The sequence below is a fragment of the Argentina anserina genome, chromosome 7 (assembly GCF_933775445.1).
Source record: "Argentina anserina chromosome 7, drPotAnse1.1, whole genome shotgun sequence".
Classification (NCBI taxonomy): Eukaryota; Viridiplantae; Streptophyta; class Magnoliopsida; order Rosales; family Rosaceae; genus Argentina; species Argentina anserina.
The window spans coordinates 10,020,435-10,042,497 of record NC_065878.1 but is presented as its reverse complement, the minus strand read 5'-3'; the positions used below and the strand labels follow the sequence as shown (position 1 = coordinate 10,042,497).

The window sequence follows — 22,063 nt, the reverse complement described above, 5'->3', positions numbered from 1 at the left end:
CGAGATGCTTCTGCACAAGTATAGCATCTTTATAGTGTAAAGTTCCTAAAGTCTCTTTTCTTTTTTGTTTGTTTGAGAAAACGTAAATCTTAATATGAAGATGGAAATAAAATGATCAGATAATTTTTTCAAAAGAGGAGTTTTCCTTAATCGATAGTGTGCTTTTAGAGGCCAACCGACATATTTGCAAGATTACGATTGTTGAAGCTATGATCAATGGACAACTAATAGAAAGACTTTTGATACGGTATATACTTCTTTGATACCTTAATTAGTCCCGGTTAATTTGAACAAAAATATTGAAGATCTTTACGCGAGGACCTAATTATACAATTTCCAATATGCAGCTCAACGAAAATGGCTTTCTTCCCTTCTCCATACTCCATGAATTCTTCCTTCCTGGTCTTTGACACACCAAATTGATAGTTGGTGGCTGCGTATACATGAAGTGCCAAAGTCTAATAGTTCTAGGTGGCACTTCATTTATTTAATCTTAATACAATCTTTGATTTCATTTTAAATCATATATAATTAGCTTCATCAAGCACGTTTCAAGCTCGTGTTATTCGAGGAAAAGAAGGGGAAATAGCTTCGAGGAAGAGCCTTCATTTACATCATTTTTGCTCGGTTCACAGCTTATATAAGCCTGATCATCAGATATTCTGATCAAGTCAAATAGGCGAAATTGTCAATATGGTAACGAAAACTACTAACGTTAAGTTTTAGGTGATGAATGTTTAATTAATGAAACAAACCTTAAACCCTCAAAACCCCTTCTCACATAAAAAACCTAACTAAGTTTATGTTTGGATAATAAGGTGTTTTACTAACTAAAGCTGTGAAGCCTGCACAGAAGAACTTTTGTTTCAGGTAATGATATAAACCCTAAATACAGAGCAGTCTCTCTAAACCCTTAACCGGAAATGAGAAGATAAAATCAACGTTCTCCTCCGCCTTTTATCGCAATGTGGGGAAACAAGAGTGAATTCAGGAGTTCAGAATCGCAGTCTTGCGATAACATAAGGGGATCCCTAACATAAGTTGCGAAAACACATCAAACAGTATCGGTTCATTTTTCAATTGAATCCCACATCAAAATTGAATTATTGAAACACCTTCAAAATGATCGAGTTCACTTGGTGAATCGCTATACATATATATGACATCATCTCAAAGGCTAGATGGTCAACCTCTAGATTGTAAACATGGGGATGAACCAACTGTTTCCTTCTCCATGGAAAAAAAATGTTGCTAATCCCTCATTTCTTAAAGTTTTTGTCCAACTCTGTATGCCAGATGATGCTTATACATATTATTCCCAGTCAATCCCACATTCAACACAGAACTACAAGAAACGTCCAGAAATATTTGCCTCCAAGAGACCCATCAAATTTTGTCAAAGTGCAGAACTTTATGTAGAAATGGACTAATTTAACGAGGGTGCACAAAGCCATTAAGACTAGCCTGTGAGGGCAGCATTGAGAGCACTATGCACATCAACTCCAATCTGGGCTTCAGCTTTCTCCAAGTCAGTCGAGGCTGTGCTCAGCTTCTGGGTGAACTCTGCAAGCCCCTTCTGGACAAGACTGGCATCGACTCGATCAATAGGGACAGCTTCAACAGCAATGATATCTGCAAAAGAATTTGCATGGACGAATGCAAAACCGCTGCTGACGAAGTACTTTGTCACATCATTTCCTTCATGTACGGATAGGATCCCAGGTTTCAACTCTGCGATTGTTGCCACATGTCCAGGAAGAACACCCATCTGCCCAGTGGTTGCTGGAATTATGACCATGTCCACCTGTCATGGTTTACAGTAGTTAATTCATGAGGGTATTTCTGCTTAGTATTTGATCTAAGCTTACAGAAATGGAACATGTTCACATCAATAGAAATAGCTGTACAAAATCTTATTACTAGAAAAAGTGGGTTTGGCGGCATACATGCATGTTAATTCATACATAGAGGCAACTACGATATTGAAAGCATGGTAATGGACACAGGGACTTGGTTCCTACAGTTAAGTGAATTAACTAGACTTGTCTTTTTACTAAGCCATTTCCACAACTTGATTCACAGCCATTGCACCTCTTTAAGCATCACCCTTCAAATTAGCCAAAACATACATCTTTTGTGGCAGTGCTGGTAATCAACTATCAGTATACAACTTAGTATTGCTTAATCACAAGTTATGTGTAGATTGTAGAATAGAAGATATCAAAAGCAAAATCCAGTTCTCAGTTCTCTGAGGTTCCCGCAACATCTTATGTATAGGAGCAACAGGAATCAAGGCACGATCAGAATTTCAATGTGGAACTTCAAAATCATTCCCATATTATTTTTTTTGGTTTGGTTATTCATGGTTTTTCTTCTTCAAGTGTGACAGTGAACTTCTTATGTATACGAGTAGCAGAGCTTAGTGCATTTGATTTCAAAGAGCTGAAAGAATGGCAAATGGGTAAGAATTTAGATGCTTGACACTACCAAGAGCTGACACAACAGAAAATTGTACCATCACACTCATCTTGCATACAACCATCAACAATTTAACTCAACTATGTTATACGACCATCAAGTGTAACTATTGATGAAGCATAATTTCTAACCAAAAAAAAAAAGTTATACAACCATCAAGTGTAACTCCTCTCACAAAAAAAAAAGTATAACTCTATAACTCTGACAATTAATAAGAATCTGGGTCTGGTTAAGCCATTTAGCTTCAATAATGACGAGAAAATGGTACTTAGTTTCATAGTTCTAATAAAAGCAATATATGTTTCTCATCAAAATAATCACTCAACGATTCATAAAAAAGGTCCTGGAGATTTTTAATGAAGTTGAATTATATAGGATAGAATATGAATTTTACAATACTGAAAATTCAATTAAACATACATATATAGACACACACACACGCACGCACACACATCAAATCATAATTTAAAGGATCCTTGCAACAGAACGAGATGAATTTTTGCCAACACCAAGATAGCATAAAATCAAGGATTGACTAAATTTTAGGCAAACCAAAACTGAAATTATAGTTACACATACATATACAATGATAATACTGAGCATCCATGCAAGAAAACTGAGATATATTTTTGCCAAAATCCATTCGTTTATAATGAAATCAAGGCTCAATTTAGATGAAAAAAACAGTTAAAATTATTACAATGATCTTTTTATTAAATCTAGTTACTAAATACTAGACTGAATGGATTACCATTGGTACTTTCTCAAGGACTCATTGAAAAATTCTTTTTTTTCTTCTCTTTCTGCATTAGTTCGAATAATAAATTCAACCTTATAGTTAAAATGAATGCTGATGTTTTATGGATTTGGAATCATTTCATCCAAACGGGCCTGCGGTGTACGTCAAAACATCAGTTGCAAAAGTCAAAATGAATAAAACCTAAACTCGTTAACATCACTTTAAAAACCAGCATCAATCTGAAACTAGACTTAACCCTAAACATTACTAAGTAGCATTGCATTACTTATTCATTAGCCATTACAATCCCCAAATCAATTCAAAATCCATAACTACCAAGTCAACTAAATTCAAATTGAAATCAACGCTCCACAATGTCAAGTAAAAATCACGATTAGCATACAAAAATCAAAATGCGACGAACAAATTAGAAGCTCCTAGATGCTCCTAGATCGATCAAAATCAGAGAGAGAAACACTGACCTCTTTGGAGGAGAGCTCAGATGCGTAAGACAGGACGAAGTTGACGGTGAGCTTAGTCGGGATCGACGAAGGGACCGCCGGGCGGGGCTTCATGAAGGAGAGAGGAGTCTTGGGAGGCTCGATGTTTGGGGCCACCTTCTTCCAGGCCTCGTTGAAGGCGGCGTTGGGAGCTTCGGCGACATCGGTGGAGAAGACTCGGGCGGCCCGGATCGAGGAGGCTGTGGGTCGGGTCAAGAGAGCGGTGGCGCGGCGCAGCATGGTGGCGGAGAGAGGTGGTCGCTCGGGTCTAGCAGGGTCGGAGAGAGAGAGAGTGAGAGAGAGGAGAGGGTTTGGTTTGGTGTGCGTTTAGGGTCAAGCTGCTTCGATTTTGTGGAAATGGGAGATGGAAATTGGGTTGGTCCGGATTTTATAAATTGGGCTTTGCAATTGGCTCATTGGATTTTTTTAGGAATCTGTGGCAATTGCCAAACTTGCATTTGCCTTTTTGAATCCAACATTAGTGGTGGTAACTCAATTGTAATTACGTTTTATACCAATACTTTGAACTCTTAAGCCAAAAATATCTCCTTCTCCTTGGGCCTCGTTTGTTTCAGGAAATTAAGGGTTTGGGAAAGGAACTTCATTCTTTTCCGATGTTTGGTGCACAAGGATAGAGACTAATTTTCTACATGAAGGGGAATGAGGGGGAAATTAGTGCTATTGAACTTTCGGTGAAAATGTGTTTTGCTGGTTAGTTTCCAAAGGAAACAAAAAGAGTTCAAACAAAGTTTACACTCGACACCAGGTCACTCACATATGTGCCCCTCTTTTTACACTCAAGACAATTAGAACAACGTACAAACTTGAGCCGCAAGCACTTTTAGTTTTGTTTTATTGTAAAAGGGTGTGTTATTGTCACCCTACACAACCTATTGATTTACTGAAAGATTGTAACACCATGATGTAAAATTATTGTATAGACAATAAGTTATTAAATTTTTAATTCATTTTTGTTTATTTCACAAAACACACATCTATTAAATAGTTAAAATTGAAACTAATGAAAAGATAGAAATCCTTATACTTATGCAATATCGTTAAATTGAAGAGCGTGTTTTTTTTTTGGATTTGGACTTCAATGTGTTTGAATATGTTTTCTTAATTAGCATATATTTTTAACTTTAACTAAATTATACTATTGATATATGTACAAATGAGCAAACTGTTCCGGGAGAATTACTATTCTACCTTTGTGTGTGTTTTAACCTAATAGGTTTCTTGGTATGAGATAGATTAACATCTCCGTAATAGATTAGGACTCCGAATCTTACGGGATTGTGGTTTTGTAATGCCTATATATAGGCCTCCATATCATTCAATAATAGACAATTATTTCATCCTGAGACACGTTATCACACACTTTACCCTAAAACCCTGAACTTTTAGAGCCCTAGAAATTTTTTCTCTTCTCCACCGCCGACCGTCGTTGTCTCCGGCCTCCGGCATCTTCCCGTCGGCATTCCTCGTCGGCGCAGCCCTGTACGCAGCCAGCCCCGCACCAGATCCTGCCCTGCAGTCCCTGCGACCCCCCTGCTACCCTGCAGCCCCTGCGAACCCCCCTGTTGCCCCTGCACGCAGCCCCCGCAGCCCCGCAGGGTCTCTTCCGCATTCGCTCCGTAAAAACATCTTTTTGCCCCGCAAGACCCCGCATCAAAGGATTCAAAATTGCTCCTCCCGCATATCTACACAAGAAACGCGAACTGCACAAGCAAACTCTTCGCTCAAAAGAAGCTACTCCCGTCTTCTCTACCCTTTTGGGCCTATGGCCTACCGAGCTACATGTAGTAATAATTGCAAGCTTTTTTCTTAATAGAAATTGTCAAAATAAATTTGAAATAAAATCTGAACAAAGTTAGTTTAGAATTGAAAAAAATTGTGTAATGTAAGAAGAGAATGTAGGGTGAACAAATCAAGTTTAAAATTGAAGAAATTATATTGAGTTATCGAAAAATAGGCAATTTATGTATTATAATTAGGTGAACAAAGTAATTTGAAAATAGAAAAAATATATACGTGAGGTGAGAGAAAATATAGGGTGAACAAAGTAGACCGTAAGGTGACAATAGCCACACCCTTTGTAAAAAAGCCCCCGATGACCCGTATTTCCCTATTCGCTATACCTTGTGAGAAAATGTAAATGATTATGAGAGCACATATAAAAAGAACAATATAATAATCAATTTACTTATATTTCTCAAATTCTGTATGCCATAAATGTAAAATAATCCTCCATCTTGGAGTCATGTTTTCCCATTACCTTCGTAGCTACCTCTCTTCTCCCTGAGGAACATGCCTATGAATGTATTGAACTTGCCATAGATGCTTAATTAATTTGACGGATAAAGTTTCAGGATGATCATTGCCACCATCATAAATTCATGGTTGTTATTCACAATGTCGCAACGGGTAAACATCACAATTGTGTTTTGTGGAGGTCAGAGTTGAGGTTTCGAGCCAGTCTTCGTCAGTCACAACGTCTTTCTATGGAAGGATCGAGACAAAGATGCATATCATATGAGAAGCGCTCTCTTTTGCACTGTTTAGAGTTTGTTTGAACTATACGTACCATATGCTTCTTCGACTAATTAAGATGCAATCACAATAAATGAGATTAGGACAATGTGCATCTGTATGTGCCAAGAATTAGCACGAAATTCACTCCAGCCACTATAAATGAGATTCGGTAAAAAACCTGAACACTCATGAAACAAGGATCCGTTTTAACTGCCACAGGAAAGAGTACATGACCCCTATCGAACAGTATACAGAGATCAGCATAAGGGGTAGAAAAGGAAGCTTGTCACCAAGAAAAATAGGATGCAGAAACTGGCCACAAATCTCGACAAGCAACAAACCAACCAGATAGCTCCACAACTCCCACCCAATAACAAAGCCTCCCCGGGCAGCTGCAACGGATCTGTTTGACCCCAAATGACTATCTTTGTTTGTTCCGGATGGTGCCATTTCCAGTGTCTTATCCTTGGTGAATTGTGCAGAGAAAGCCAACCACATTAGCACGGAGTGTAGTAATAGCAACAGCACCTTTATTGGATATTCTTGGGGTTCAAATAGAAGGGGGAACAGCGAATAGCATGACACTGCATAGGAAACATGGTATACAACACATTAGTACAATGTGTGTAAGGCAGATAACAATCAAGAATACAGATAAAATGATAAACAATACATATACCACATATGTTAATTAGTACATTATGTGTTTAAGTAGGAATCCTTCATTGGTTTAATTTGAAATATCCCATATGAGGTCTTCATTACAGCATCCATTCCATTCTAGTTTTCAGATTTCGATTTAAGTATCATATTTACAAAAATTCAGATAAATCAAAATCCATTTATACATTATAATTGTGAATTATCCATGTGATAATGACACATTAATATTGGACTAATAGTGTTTGTCTATTTGTGATCTTTGAACTGAGACCTAAAAAACATAGCAAGGTTTCCTACTGGATTGCACATGGAACGGTCGAACAAAGTTTCATCTGTATGTAGTATATGCATAAGCATAATGATATCCATATAATCTCAGAGGGAAATTTTTTTACTGCTGCAATAACTACTAATATACAGTGCTGAAAGATCATGGCCTTTACCCACGACTAAAAATCAAGTTCTTAGAGGGTACCGGAGAGAAAGCAATACAAAAGACACAGGCTCAAAAAATGTATCCCCTGCTTAATAATCTCCACTAAAAAGAAAATGCCCTGAAAACAACTTACTTAGTTGCTATGTGAATAAATGACAATGGTTAGAATCATACCGATTGATAAAAAGAAGTAATGCCTAGCAGTGTCCAAATCCTGCACTGCAACAATTGCAAGGGGGATGACAAAGTGGAGTGATGCCTTTTCATGAACATGCCACCCAAACAGAAACCCACATGTGTAAGCATAGGCTACCCATCTTGTAATCATCACTGGTCTTGGATCTCTCCAGGCTTTGATGAGACAAGGAGATAATGCAAGAAGAACCATGATAAAGGTTATCGCCGGTGTAATCTGTCATTTCATCCATTATAGTACAATTAGGTTCCACAAACAATAAAAAATATGAAATAGGAGAAATCAACAACTGTAGTTGTCTTGTAATCGAAAATAAAAACTGTATTTATCAAGAAAATTAACCTATTCCATTGTCCCATTTATGGAAACATCCAACTTCTAATCAACATCACTCCACCCAGAAACAGATGGAAAGAAAGCTTACATCCCTACCTTTCATTCATACATTCAAGCTGAAGCTCAAAAATGATACCCTGCATTAGGACTCAGAGTTATTGTGGGATATAAACAGTGCCACCCAATTAAGTTGGGTATTCCAAACTAAAAAATAGCTCTGGTAGAGCTAGAACTACAGCATGTGATCTACCGCAAGAACCAGACCAGCCTCAAACCCCATGCCTTAGCCTATAATTGTTAGTACAAACAGTCACCTACTGGGTCATAATGTTGTGGTACAACCACAATCAAGATTCAAGATACAGCACAGTTGGACTGAGGATGATCTTGTGTACCATCAAACAAGCAGTAGCAGCAATAAAACATTTTCCCTTTAATAAGCTATATAAAGTTACACATAATTAACATCCTTACAAATACTCCTTGGGTTTAAAATTGAGAATTACCTGAGGTAATACAGCAAAAGGGGACGAATCACCAACTAGTCCGCCAGTAAATGAAGCAGCTGGTGCCTGAATATTGATTCCAAGTCTTTCAAGCAAGAAAGCTATCACTTTATCTAACACGATATAAAACACCCAAAAATTTGGTGCCCAGTATGCATGGCAAAGTCCCCTGCCAAAAGGAAACATGCGGTGGATGACTTGTTTTATCTGCAAGATAATGTTGAATAATTAATGCATTCTGCTTGAGTATAAGATGACCGCTTATCAGTAAGAAGAATGAATGATTTGCTAAAGATGCAAGCGGTCTGTTCCAAATGCCATATTATTAAAAGAGCAGGAAGCAACAAATTGTTATCTATATTGATATAACTTTTATTTATTCAGCAGTTACTTCATGTTGTTAGACATGAGTTATTATAGTCAAAAGATAGATATACGCAGCCAATATGCGCATATTAACAGTTACACTAGCTATTATCGCAAGAGCATTCGAGAAGACTAATACAGAAGCAAATAACCAGATATAAGGACTAGAAAGTAAATTGGATTTATAATGCACAATGCACAAAATTTTTATAGAAGAATTTTCAATTATAAACTCTAAAGAAGCATATTTTTGAACTACCAATAACCAAGAACGACCATTGCAAGACTGTTGTTGCCTTGACATAATTTTTTGATATTGTCCAAACAAGTGACTCAGACCCAGGCTTGAAAACAAATTACCACTCGTGAAAAAAAAATTGTGTTGCTTCATCATTAATATAGTAGCCAGATTCCACCATCCCAATTATCCACTCAAATTAGAAATCATCAATAAATCTAGGTCACACGGAGTTGGCTCACATTTGCATTTTTTATGCTTTTCTCATTCCAGAAATCCCCTTCCTTCAAACAGTAATGCAAGTGTTTTCTGACATTACTCCTATATTCAAGTCTTATCTTCTATTAAGTCTCCGACTCTCTAAACAACCTTTTCAGGCCAACAATTCAACCTTCCTCTTCAAACAACAATGCAAGTGTTGCCTCACATTACTCCAATCGAAGCCACAATTTTAAATGCAAGTGTTGCCTCACATTTACTCTTATTCAAGTCACTATTTTAATGAAGTCTTCGACTCTCTAAACAACATTTTGAGGACAACAATTTACCATACAATGTCGACCTATCTGTTAGGACTCAATGCCTTTACAACGCTAATACGAAAACATCAACAAACTATGTTAACACAGGAAAGGCAATGGTCTACATATATCCCTGATCAACCAACACAAATTAAAAGCCAGTAAATTTACCTGCCCATGATACACAAAAGGACCATACGCCACTGCGAAAACCGCCACAACAACACTCCCCAACACCACAAGCCTCCCAAAACCCTTCATCAATCCCTTCCAGCAATAATGCCTCAACAAGTACACAAAATAAACCGGCGCCGCAACAGCAAACAAATGCTTGAAACACAACAGAACAGCAAACACAAACCCACCCATCAAGTCCCTCCCTTCCTCCAAATACGAAACCGAAACCAACAAAACGCCAAGCAACAACCCATTGTACTGAAAATGCAAATGGTCCACCACAACCAGCATTGGTGACCAAACAACCAAAACCCACATCAGTTTCCGCCTCACCGGATCCAACCTCCAACTCAATCTATAAACTCCAAACAACAGAACCAAATCCGAAACACAAACAGAAGCTCTCTGAAAGTAAACAACTGTGTCTTCGCTGTAGTTGAGGCCGTTGTGGAGGTGGACCATTTGTGGGTCGATGAGATTGGCGAAAATGGAGAGGAGGCGCTCGAAGTAGGCGAAGAATGGAGGGTAATCAAGAGTCCAGGGGCTGGTCTCGTCGAGGTACCATTGAGAGAGGGGGAGGGAGTGAGTTATGGCAAGCCAGTGGCGGTGGACCTCGAAGTCTGTGCTTCTGTAGGCTGGGATCAGGAGGAGTTTGAGGCAGGTGGCTGCGGCGAAGAACCACCATAGCTCTGAGATTATGGGGTTGCGGGGTTTTGGGGGGTTTGGAAGGTTCTTCTTTTGGGTGGTTTGTGATTCCATGGGAGTTGGAATGTCGAGGGGAGACCAGAGAGTTCAGTTCGTTCGTATTTGTCTTCAAGTCAGAGATCAACACTTGCGAGTTGCGAGAGTGACGATGACTTTTTTTTTTCTTTTTTTTCCGTTTTAATTGTTTTTTTTCGGTTTTATAAATAAAATACACAACTACATCATCTATTGAATTTCAAAGCTAGCTAATCTAATGGAACACAAGAGACATTAGAAGATTTACAGTAAAATTATATACTATTGTTAATGATACGCTCTTTAAATGACTAAACATTGTAATTACTCGTCACATACTTGATCATCGTAGCTTTAAATCGCCATTTTAGGGTCCAATTAAGCCCAAATGCCCATCTCATGCATTATTAGCCCTACAAGGGTAGTTGGGTAATTTCAATCATCACACTCCTTATTTCTTATAAATAGATATCTCCACCTCATAAATTGGTAAACCTTCATTCTTCACTTTACTTTTACATATTCTATATCATCACATAGCTGACAAAGGCATCAGAGGGTCGAATGTCAACTAGCCTGGTCTCCTCCGTTGACGCAGTTTGTTCATGATATTCAGGTGATCAGAAATGGTGCGCTTCCCCATGGTACTCGAGATTCTGACCACACCGGAATCGCGCGGTAACATTTGGCATTAGAATGAGGGTCCTCACTCCTCATTGATTCACTCATAGCTCTTTGCAAGCAACTCCACCATTTTTTTGAAAATTCTTTCTTTTCCACCCAATATCTCATGATTTCTGGGTTTCACTCTCTACGGTTATCATAAACATATATTATGTTGATTTTTATTTCCTACCCATGCAAATCATGCTAGCTTTGAGCTTCTGGGCTCTTCAATTTGTAGAAAGTTTGAGGAGAGAGAAAGTAGATCTGAGCTTCTCTCTCCTCCTTAACTATTGTTCAACAAACATCACCAAGCTTCACCTCTACCACCAGGGAATTCATCAGCCTCCATTGAGTTAACCCCAACCTCCACGTCGTCCACTAACGCCAGAAAGAGGCCCACGCGCCGTCGCCGTGATGCCCAGATCTGCTCTGGACACCCAACCACCGTGAAGTTCCTTCCCTCTGCTCGTAGCAAACCTTGGCTCCATAATGGCTTTTAGGGATTAATCTAGTGTTGAAGTTCCTTCCCACTCCAAGAAAAGTTGTAGATGGACTTGATTAACCAACTTCACCCAGTCCACATCCCTTTCATTCGACTACTCCATTGCCCTGGCTACTACTTACCTCACTCGGACTGGAACACGACCGCATCCTCGCCCACAGAAACTCACTCGGACGGAGAACCCATCCATCTGGCCCCATAACTGAGATGTCTCTCTACCTTCCGTCCGGGACTAAGTTCTCCTCCCGGAGCTCCTCAGCCGGCACAGTGATGCTCCCCGCACGCCGCAACTACACTCGGCCGCTCAACTCCCTTATCCGGCTGGAACGCTCAGCTCCCTCACCCCGCTGGAAGCTCTACAGTCTGGCCACAACCCCGTCGCCCACTTGAAGCCCTCCCCGCCGACTCAGCTCATCCACCCCATTTCCATCCGGCTCTAAACCCAGACACCCTTTCATCCTGAGCTATCGCCCAGCCGCAGCACCCTAACCCAACAAGCCCGACGGCCCTCTCCAGCCTATAAGCTCAGCCCAGTTGTCCCAATGCCACTACCTTAGATGCTCTCTCTATTCCGACCCAACAGCTCCATCAGCCGGTCCGGCCAAAGCTTCCTCTCCCAGTCAAAACTCTCTCCACCCGACACCTCTCATCCAGAGCTTTCACTTGGATGACATCACCTGGCCCGACTGGACTTTCCTCGGCCCGGACGTGTTTATGAGCGGATGGAGTGCGTTGACCCGGTCAACAAGGGTTTCTAAAAAAGGTGAACCGGGTCAAACAGTCAACATAAAAGAGGTTATGTTGACTTTCGGTCAATAAGACCATAGCCCTTGTCGGGTCAAATGGTCAACAATCAACACCCACACGTATTGACTTATTATCTCCGAAGCTCAATTACTCTAGTGGTCCTTAATAGTACTCCAAGTTGTGTTGGTGCCACACCACAACAACTATTATATGGTCAATTGCATATGTCGACCGAGTCTCTCTTGGCATGATTATGGGACACAGTCTAGACCTAGGATGCATGGAATCGGGTGCGGGTACGTGGAAGCAAAGCGTTTGGAAAAGCGGAAGCGTTTTTTTTCTTCAAAAATTAAAGAAACGGGTGCGTTTTAGAATCGTCGGAATAATAAATATATATTATATACTATTTTTATCTTTTATTTTTTTAATTATTTTATCCAGTATTAAAATAACTGGATAACTATTAATAACTTCTTTTCTAAAACATGACTATCCTTGGTTATAGCAATATTAAAACTTTCTTTCAAAATTCAAACAAAAGAATGTCCAGTATAGTGTGAAGGTGTTGGGCACATGGAATTCAAAGAGACATCACTGGATGAAATTGAATAAATAAAAAAGGTTCATCTTCTCTCTGTGTCATCTAGATTTTCTTCATATCTCTCCCCAACTCTTCCTATTCTCTCTGACGCATATTAGATCGATTGATGATATTCATATTTAACCGCTTAAAGAAATTGAAAGAAGATGAGATGACAAGAAGAGACCACATATTAGATTGATTGATGAAATAGAGGTAGGGAAGGAATCACGCTTCCAATTTAGAAGCCAACGCTTCCAGTTCGGAAGCCAACGCTTCCGCTGCGCTCCCAAACCCTCTTTTTCCAGAATCACGCTTCTGTCGCGCTTCCCCGCGCTTCCAAACGCTTCCGCTTCCAAAGTGGGAATCGGTCGTCAAGCCAAGCTTCTGTGCTACGTAGGTCTAGATCACGCCGTTTCTAGTAACTACTTTGATTGAGCATCATGGAGTTATCACCACACAATTATATATTTCTCTGGTGCGGTACAACTACCACCAGGAAGCTTTCATATATGAGCATCAAGAGCTTTGTCAGGGCTCAATGGCTGACATGGAGTCCCACTCATTAACTCCATTCTTTCTATTGTACATATGATATTGTTGATGGATTCCGGTACGTTCTTGCTTATACATTAATTGAATTATCGCCATATACACGCCATGACATATATGCTATATTATTCATGGACATGCTTACTACATGTACATGTACATGAGTAATTCTAAGCGGTAACGCTTAACGGTCACGCCACATGGTTACGCCTCCGGGCTAACACCTAAAAGGCTACACCTTATAGCTACCCCCTATGCTTATTTCCTGCGACATATCTCTATGCATACTCTTTATGTCTACTTTCCATAATAGTTTTCAGTTTATTACTTGTGTCGGTCTCCTTAAATGATTATTGATTGCCCTTATTGGTTATTGTACGCTAAAGGTAAACCTCAAGATTAGGCCACACGGTAACGCCACCAGGCTAACACCTAAATGTCTACACCTAAAAAACAACATCATACGGCTACACACTTATGTTGATCACTTGCAACTTGTCTCTATGTGTACTCCTAATAACTACATCTCATAATAATAAGATTCTAATGTTGAAGCCAATCATGGAAGAAATTCAGAAAGCTACAAAGTAGTTGGATTTTGTTAAAGCTCTGGGGTAGGATGGGTTTTCTGGTGCTTTTTATAACATGTGGTTCGCTCATTTCATAGGGGTATTGCTTCAGCCACTAGTTCTGTGCAAACCCATAGGTTTAGTAAGAAGCATGATAATATAAATCGACACAACAATTATAGTGGTTTGCCATGCCATCGGTGGGCATGATTACGTCCATTGAAGCTCCCATTATGATAGGCTAAGTAGACTTTCTAATTATACAAATGTGGATCATTTTCATATAAGGGAAGCTTTCGTTTTATAGTGAAGGAAAACTCCCTCACAATCCATGTTTCCAATTTGGGATACAATACACATTTTCACTACTCTTGAGGCTTCCTGCAAGGCATGGGAGAGTGGCTTTTGGATGTGGTACTAATTTTTCTTCATGATGAGGTAGCCTAAGTTGGCTAAGTGTTGGTGTACCAGATGTATGTTGGAGGCGAGGCGCACCGCAACGCACCGGTTGCATGACCTACAAGGTCGTTACTTATGCTTGGCGGTGTGTATCATCCATGGTACCAATTTAAGTTTTGATTAGGCATTAAAACTTACTTACAAAATCAAAATTGGATCATAAAGTAGCTTAAAACTTGAATGAACAAAACCTACAAATGAATAGAGGGGAATTTCTTTGACCAATTTAGTTGTCATTGTTTTAACTTTCAAAAATATTTTCTTTGTAACTAGAGTATCAAATTGACAATTTAATACACACCTCAATTACTGTAACAAAATTTACCCCAAAATTGTTTAACGGCACGTGCGCGTATAAAACTCGCGTGGTTTAAAAAAAATAAGAACATTTGCGAGCTCTCTCTCTCTCTCTCATCCAAGCAAAACCGCCAAATCGACGCCGCTGCTCCGTCGTCTCTCCTACGTCTCCGATGTCTCTCCGGCCGCTTATTCGATCTCCACTTTCAGGTAACCCTCCGTCGACTCCACTGTGTGCAGACATCCCCAAGGGTTTATGTTGGGGCATTCCCTCAAGGAAGCTAGTCCAGATTGAGCACGGTCCAAAACAATGACAACAATCGGGTCGGGTCATACTGGGGTAACTGGGCACGCTCTACATTGGTCGAAGCTAGTTTGTAATCTTCACATTCGCAGCAGGTACCAAGTCTGCTTGATTTCATTCCTGTTTATTTAATTATTTGCTTAGTGATTTCATGTACCAAGCCAAGCAATATATGATTTACATCTTACTAGGTTCTATTTAGTTCATACTTCAAGTTCCAGTTTTGTTAATACAAATAGAAGTAGAGATGCAATATGCGTGAAACATTCTATATTTTTTTTTTGCAAAGTTTTCTTCGGTTTTCAGTAATTGTTCTAAATTTTCTCTTAATAGTTTCGGTCATCTACTATTCTTCAGGTGATGAAAAACAAACACCCGTGTAACCTCAAACAGGTAGCAAGGGGAAGGCTCTGGATGTTAAGGCTGCTAACAAAAGGATACATAAGAAACATCAGCATCAAAGATCAACTATTCGGCAGGACGGTTCAATTTTATTCCCCACGTAGGTGATTTATCATATCTTTACTTTTAGTTACCTGCCACTTCCTAAAGGAGAGATTGGCTAAAGCTTGACAATAATTCAGCTTCTACGGAATTCGTGATTAACGTGGGCATTATATATATATATATATATTAGAATTATATGTATAAGAAAAACCACACAAATGTACTATGATTGATCATTTGTAAAGATACCAGCATTGCTTGTTATCTGAAACCATATATTGCCGGTCAGTTCCAATTCCACATCTACCTCCATCAACTGATCACTATCTTTTTAATCATGTACACGGCAAATGTATCAATAATTGTAGGAACATGATACATATGCATGAAGATAATAGAACTGGGAAAAAGTATCAATCATGTATGTAAAAAGGCTTATACCCTACTCAGAAAGGAAGAGAAAGAAAAGTAATAGATTGATCAAAAGCAGTTTAATCAATATGCAAGTCAAGACTCATATATGGATATGTTTGTGTGCATATATGAAACGAAATTTTCCGCTTCATGTACTAGATTCCTGGACAACTAAAAACACTTTGTCATCTTACATTCTTACAGTAATTTTATATCTGCTTGGCTGTTTTCTTTTGGTGGTCGTGTATCAGAAATATGGCTGAGGCTGTTGTTGCTATTGTGGCCGAAGGGCTCAAGCCGCTCGGAGACTTCATCATACAGCAAGCCAACTTCTTGAATGGAGTAAGCAGTCAAGTTGAGCTCGCACAAACCGAGCTCCAGTTCATGCATGGCTTCCTGAAAGATGCAGATGCAAAGCAGGAAGATAACGAAGTGGTGCGGATATGGGTTGCCAACATTCGAGATGCTGCTTATGATCTGGAGGATGTTATCGAAACTTTTGTGTTGAAAGTTGTTCTAAAAAGGAGAGGGAGTAAAAAGATTGTTTTGAAGAGATATGCTTGCATCTTCAAAGAAGGATGTTATCTCTACAAGACTGGATCAGACATCGAGCAAATTACGAACAAGATTTCTAAACTGAGGTCGAGTTTGCAAAGTTATAACATCAAGGAGATAAGGGGGAGTGAAGGTGTTGCTTGTGCTACTTCATCACAAGACAGGAGGCTAACTTTTCCTCATGTTATGGAACGCGATGTTGTTGGAATACAAAACAACGTAGAATCATCGGCTAAGAGTTTGGTGAAAGAAGAGAAATGTCACAGGGTGCTTTCCATTTGGGCCATGGGCGGTTCGGGGAAGACCACGCTAGCTAAGCATGTTTATCATCACAGTGAAGTTAGGCGTTATTTTGATTGTTTTGCGTGGGTGTGTATATCTCAGAGATGCCAAGGAAGAGAAGTTCTGGAAGAAATTCTATTCAAGTTAAAATCTGCTACCAAAGTGCAAAGAGATGAAATTGAGAAATTGAAGACGGATGAAATAGCAGAGCAACTTTGTCTAATGCAAAAAGAAAGCAAATGCTTAGTGGTGGTTGATAACATTTGGACCCTTGATGCGTGGAATTCTTTAAAGGCTGGATTTCCAATGAAGGAAGAAACACAGAGCAGAATATTACTCACAACTCGCAACAAAGAAGTGGCTTTGCATGCATCTGGAATTGATTTCTTATACCAGCCCCAGCCACTAAGTAATACAGAAAGTTGGGAGTTATTGAGAAGATAACAATGTTGGGAAGGCACAACACAGGTATCGTCTTAATTGCTTCAATTCCTTTCTAGTTACGTTTCAGTTTACTTCAGACTCATATTCATATTTGATCTGTAAATTTTTCTTTAATTATTTCTCAAAATAAAAAAATTTAATAAAGAGTGCCCGCTAGCTGCATTCTGAGAGAAAGTTTTTTACGAACTACCAGCCCCATCCATTTATATAATATCTGGCAAATTTAAATAATTTCTTAACTGTTTTTTCAGATAATAAATTGTTTGAGCACCATGTTAAGCCTTTCAATATGTCGTTTTTGAGAAATTGTAGCTGTCACTGTGTGTAAACTTGAGAAGTTATAGAAGACCAAATTAGATCATTTCTGACTTGAATAGTTTTTGCGAGAATAATACTTGATGTGGAAGTAAAAACAATAAACGGTTCTTATGATTATGAGCCAATAATCTTTGTTAGGCGGATTTTTGTAAGAATAATTCTTGAAAACAAACTAATTAAAATGATTAATGGTACGTTTCAATGATGAAAGAAGAATTCTTAGTTTTTAGTTAAGTAGTTATGTATGACAGTATGACCCTTGAAGTTTCATTGAGAGTCTCTATAAGTATGTGCATGTGGAGATGCAAATCAGAATTCAGTTTGTGATTGAGTGATGTATGTGTGAGTTTTTTCCTCGATCTCTCAAGTATCTTTCTCTTTAGAGTTTTGTTGTTCCTTTTCGTCTAGTGCTTTAGTAAATGTATGAGTTTTGAGGCCTCTTCCACTAAGAAGATAATGAACCCTATTCTACCTATGTTGTTATACACTACAGATATCTTTAAGGGAACCTAATTTAGTCTACCACCCAAGCTGCATCATGACCCAAACACAGAAGAGTAATTGTTCTTTTCATTACTTTTCAGATCCTGAAACATATGCAAAGAAGGAAGAATTGGGAAAGATGATGCTTCAACACTGTGCAGGGTTGCCATTAGCCATAACTGTGGTTGCAGGAGTTCTAGCTAGAAAAAGTACTTTTAATGAGTGGAGCATAGTGCGCAAGAATGTTGGCGCATATATAAGGAAGGGCACAGTTATTGAACAAAGAAACAAAGGTCCAGAATATGAGGGTACAGCATGGGTATGGGCATTGAGTTATGATAACTTGCCATATTGCTTGAAGCTGTGCTTTTTATATCTGTGCCAATTTCCTGAAGATTATGAGATTCCTGTGAAAAGGTTGGTTCAGTTATGGATGGCAGAAGGTCTTATACCACTGGCATCAACATAATTAATGGAAGATGTTGCGTACAATTGCCTCAATGAGTTGGTGGAGAGGTGTATGGTTGAAGTCGGAAAATATGGTTCAACTAAGAAGATTAAATCTTGTCGCCTCCACGATCTTATACGAGACTTGTGTGTTTTGAAAGCTAGGGAGGATAAATTTTTAGATGTTATCCATTTGTCTCAAGCCATGGCATCCAAGGAAGCACCAATTGGTAAAGTTTGAAGGCTTGCCATCTATTTGGACAAAGAAGTAGATCAATTAGCTCCCACAAGAGATGGTCAGCTTAGGTCTCTATTATACTTTGTCGATCCAGAATACTATTATCGGAATAGGAGTGCCAGATTAATACACCCCATATTGGAGGACTTTAAATTCTTAAGAGTTTTGAAGTTTGAATATATTAGTGGAGATGTAGAGTTGCCGGCTTCAATTGGGAATCTTGTTCATCTGAGGTTCTTAAGTCTAAAGAACAGTAACATAAAAAAGTTGCCTTCATCTGTAGCCAATTTGGTGTGCTTGCAGACTCTAGACTTGCGTTGCTTTGGGATTTCCTGAAAATGCAAAATGTGTTTGTGAAGATGGAGCAGTTGAGACATCTGTATTTACCTGGTAGACACAAAGTAAGTGAGAAACTGTCATTGGCTAGTCTCCGCAATTTGCAGACACTTGTCAATATTTCAAGTGAAGATTTTGATTTGAATGATCTTGTTGAATTAACCGGTCTTAGGAAGCTAGTCATAACTGCACCAGGGTCGACAGCATTAAAACTTCTGGAGGAAATTTTGGAATTTGGAAGCATCACATTTAAGCATATTCAATTTCTATCTGTGGAGGCAGACTCTGGCTCTGGAGTTATATCAACAAATATAGTGCAAAGGTGTCCTAACCTATACAAGCTACGATTGCATGGGCGCATCACAGAGCTACCGCGACACATTTTGTGCTATTCAAACCTCACCAAGATGACATTACAGGGAACTGGTCTCACAGAAGATCAGAGAGAAATACTAGAGAAACTGCCACACTTGAGAATTCTTTGCCTTGGCTTTTACACTTTCCAGTCGGAGACCATTGTCTTTTCAGAAGGAGCCTTTTCTCATTTGGAATATCTTTCCTTTGATTGGTGGTGGGAATTGAAGGAGTGGAGGGTGGAGAAAGGATCTATGCCTAGTCTGTGCAGATTGCACATTGAAAATTGCTCAGAATTGAGGGAACTTCCTGATGGGCTTCAATATGTATCCACCCTCAAGGAAATAACCATCAATTTTATGTACAGAGAATTCTGTACGAGGATTGGAGAAGGAGGAGAGGACTTCTACAAAGTTAAACATGTGCCATCTCTTATAATCACAAATACTGTTTTGACTAAAGAGTCAGAAATGCAGGAACCAACAACGCTAAAGGAAATAGATGGTATGTGATTGATAGACTATTTTCTGAAAGTAAATTTATGTGTTTAAGCTCATCATTAAAATATACACCCAAAGCTTACATTAATGTACATTGTCCCTAATGTTTTAATTTGCATTTTGTATTTAATTAGCTCAATCAGCTTTATTCAGTTTACTGGATTACAAATACTTGCCTGAATTTTTCACTTTGGTGTAGGGACTGCAGCAGGGTCATCTCGCCAAATCAGGTTAACACTCTAGCTGTTGTTAATGAGTTGCTTATTGAAGTCACCATACATCACATTATCATTTCTTATCCTCTAGTTTTATTAAGCTGTAATTTTTTTTCTCCCTTTTACATGTATAATTAAGAACCGAGCAAAGAAGATGAACAAGAGATGGAATCCCAATCACTAGCCGTCTCTAAAGTAGTGGAGCTAGTTGAAGTTGCTGAGGAACCTACAATACTTGTTAGAGTACATGATTTATTTATGATGTCTTATGTAGGAGAAGAGATATGTTGAAGGCATATACTTGAAAGTGTGGTGTCTGGTTTATATTTTGTTGCGCTCAACAATTGATGATGTGCAATTGAAAGACTGCTAATTCAACTTGTTCTATGCCAATTTGAACAAAAGTTTTTGCTATTTTCTTATTTTACTGATTCAATCCTAATTATTTGTCATCTTGTTTAATTGTATCAGCTCCCCGGAAAATAGCTGAAATTCAAGTTGCTTGTTGATCCTGCATGTTGAACCATACGGTCTGGGCTATGATATTGACTATGGTTAGTGTTTTATAACTTTTATCCCTTGCAAGTAGCTGTTCGTGTTCCTATAATCAGACGATGTGAAGTTGATCTCGACTACAATGTCAAGTATGTACACAAGTTCTCTTCGCTTAACTTACGGCTTATTAGTTGTCGGTCGTGCTTATTTTTGGTTAGATGAAGGACGCTGTTGCAAGCACTGGTAACCAGGAGAACTTGCACAACAAGAATAGGCTGTTGCAGCTAATCAATGGAGCTACCTAATGCTACAATTTTCAACGTGTGTATTAATTCTCATATATATGCTTCCACTGGTACTATTGTAGTACGGAATGACACATTGAGCTTGTGGAAGAGAATACGCAAGAACTGAGTGGCAGTAATCGTAACAAATATTATTACACGCAGTGTGAAGCTGGTCTTGTTCTTTTCCCCAAGCATAGAAGCGTTAGAAATGAAGAATGTAACAAAGTTCCTATTTTTTGGTCCGACTGGAGATCTGGGAAGCGTCTCAAGAATTTGGAACTATTTTTCGAGTATTTTCTGTTTACATTTCACCTTTTAACTAATTGAAGATTCACTTTCTGGGAATAGAAAGCCAGAGACACAGTTAAGGTTGGAATGAGGACAATCATGAAGCCAAAATTTCTCCTGGTCTTGAGCATTGTCATAAACTTGTGAAGATGTGTAATTTTATCATTTGACACAACTGCTTCCCCTTCAAGACTTGAGAGTATGATGAAAGCCTCAAACTGAACACCTATACAAAAGAATGTCCTCATCTATAGTGTGATCTCTAACCTGATTTCAGGCATGCCTCCAGCCACTTTTTGGAGGTACCAAAAGAAGTGACTTGTGAGAAGTTTAATCTCTCGCATATCTATGATTACAAGAGTTCATGCTCTTCTCATCACGTTTTTTGTTTTCTAAGGTATGAAACTCGCACCCGTTATTTACATGGTTTTACACTTCACATTTATTAAGTTTGTGATGTCATATATAGCTTCTAAGGAGAAGTCTAATCCTTTCAAGAAGAAGAAGAGAGAAGTGTGATAATTTAAATAGATGAGAATGACTTCTTGTAACTTAATTTAACTCAATCTTGGGTTGGACGAATTATCTGAAGACGATCACTTAACCGTAGCAAGAGCACGAAAAATTGAAGCCCCGTAACTTCGGGAGAAGGGGTGCCTCCCTTCATCGTTGAACTCTCAGGGGAGGAAACTAAAAAAAATTCTGAGGGAGACACCACCAAGGGCACACAAGGTGGTTCATAATTGTATGAGTTATAAGTTATATCTTTTTAGGTGTCCCTGTCATATAACCTAAAAAGGCCATGAGCAAATCCTAGCACACATATGCTTCCCATTGAATATAAAAGAGCAACATCATTGTTTTCAGAAGCAT

General features: G+C 38.8%; 2 protein-coding genes and 1 pseudogene across 2 annotated transcripts; 1 reads left to right on the top strand and 2 right to left on the bottom strand.

Annotated features, from left to right (window-relative positions):
• Positions 1 to 1,050: 1,050 nt before the first annotated feature.
• Positions 1,051 to 4,036, bottom strand: LOC126801638 (ATP synthase subunit delta', mitochondrial-like). Its single transcript, XM_050529060.1, has 2 exons — positions 3,700 to 4,036; positions 1,051 to 1,804 (listed from the first exon to the last, which is right to left on the bottom strand). Exons 1-2 carry the CDS (start codon positions 3,955 to 3,957, stop codon positions 1,460 to 1,462), a joined length of 603 nt encoding a protein of 200 aa, XP_050385017.1. The 5' UTR covers positions 3,958 to 4,036; the 3' UTR covers positions 1,051 to 1,459.
• Positions 4,037 to 6,290: 2,254 nt separating this feature from the next.
• Positions 6,291 to 10,522, bottom strand: LOC126801632 (probable dolichyl pyrophosphate Glc1Man9GlcNAc2 alpha-1,3-glucosyltransferase). The gene is made up of 4 exons (XM_050529053.1): positions 9,686 to 10,522; positions 8,390 to 8,596; positions 7,526 to 7,763; positions 6,291 to 6,836 (listed from the first exon to the last, which is right to left on the bottom strand). Exons 1-4 carry the CDS (start codon positions 10,448 to 10,450, stop codon positions 6,439 to 6,441), a joined length of 1,608 nt encoding a protein of 535 aa, XP_050385010.1. The 5' UTR covers positions 10,451 to 10,522; the 3' UTR covers positions 6,291 to 6,438.
• A 4,409-nt stretch (positions 10,523 to 14,931) lies between these two features.
• Positions 14,932 to 21,435, top strand: LOC126801629 (putative disease resistance protein At1g50180; annotated as a pseudogene).
• The last annotated feature ends 628 nt before the right edge of the window (positions 21,436 to 22,063 follow it).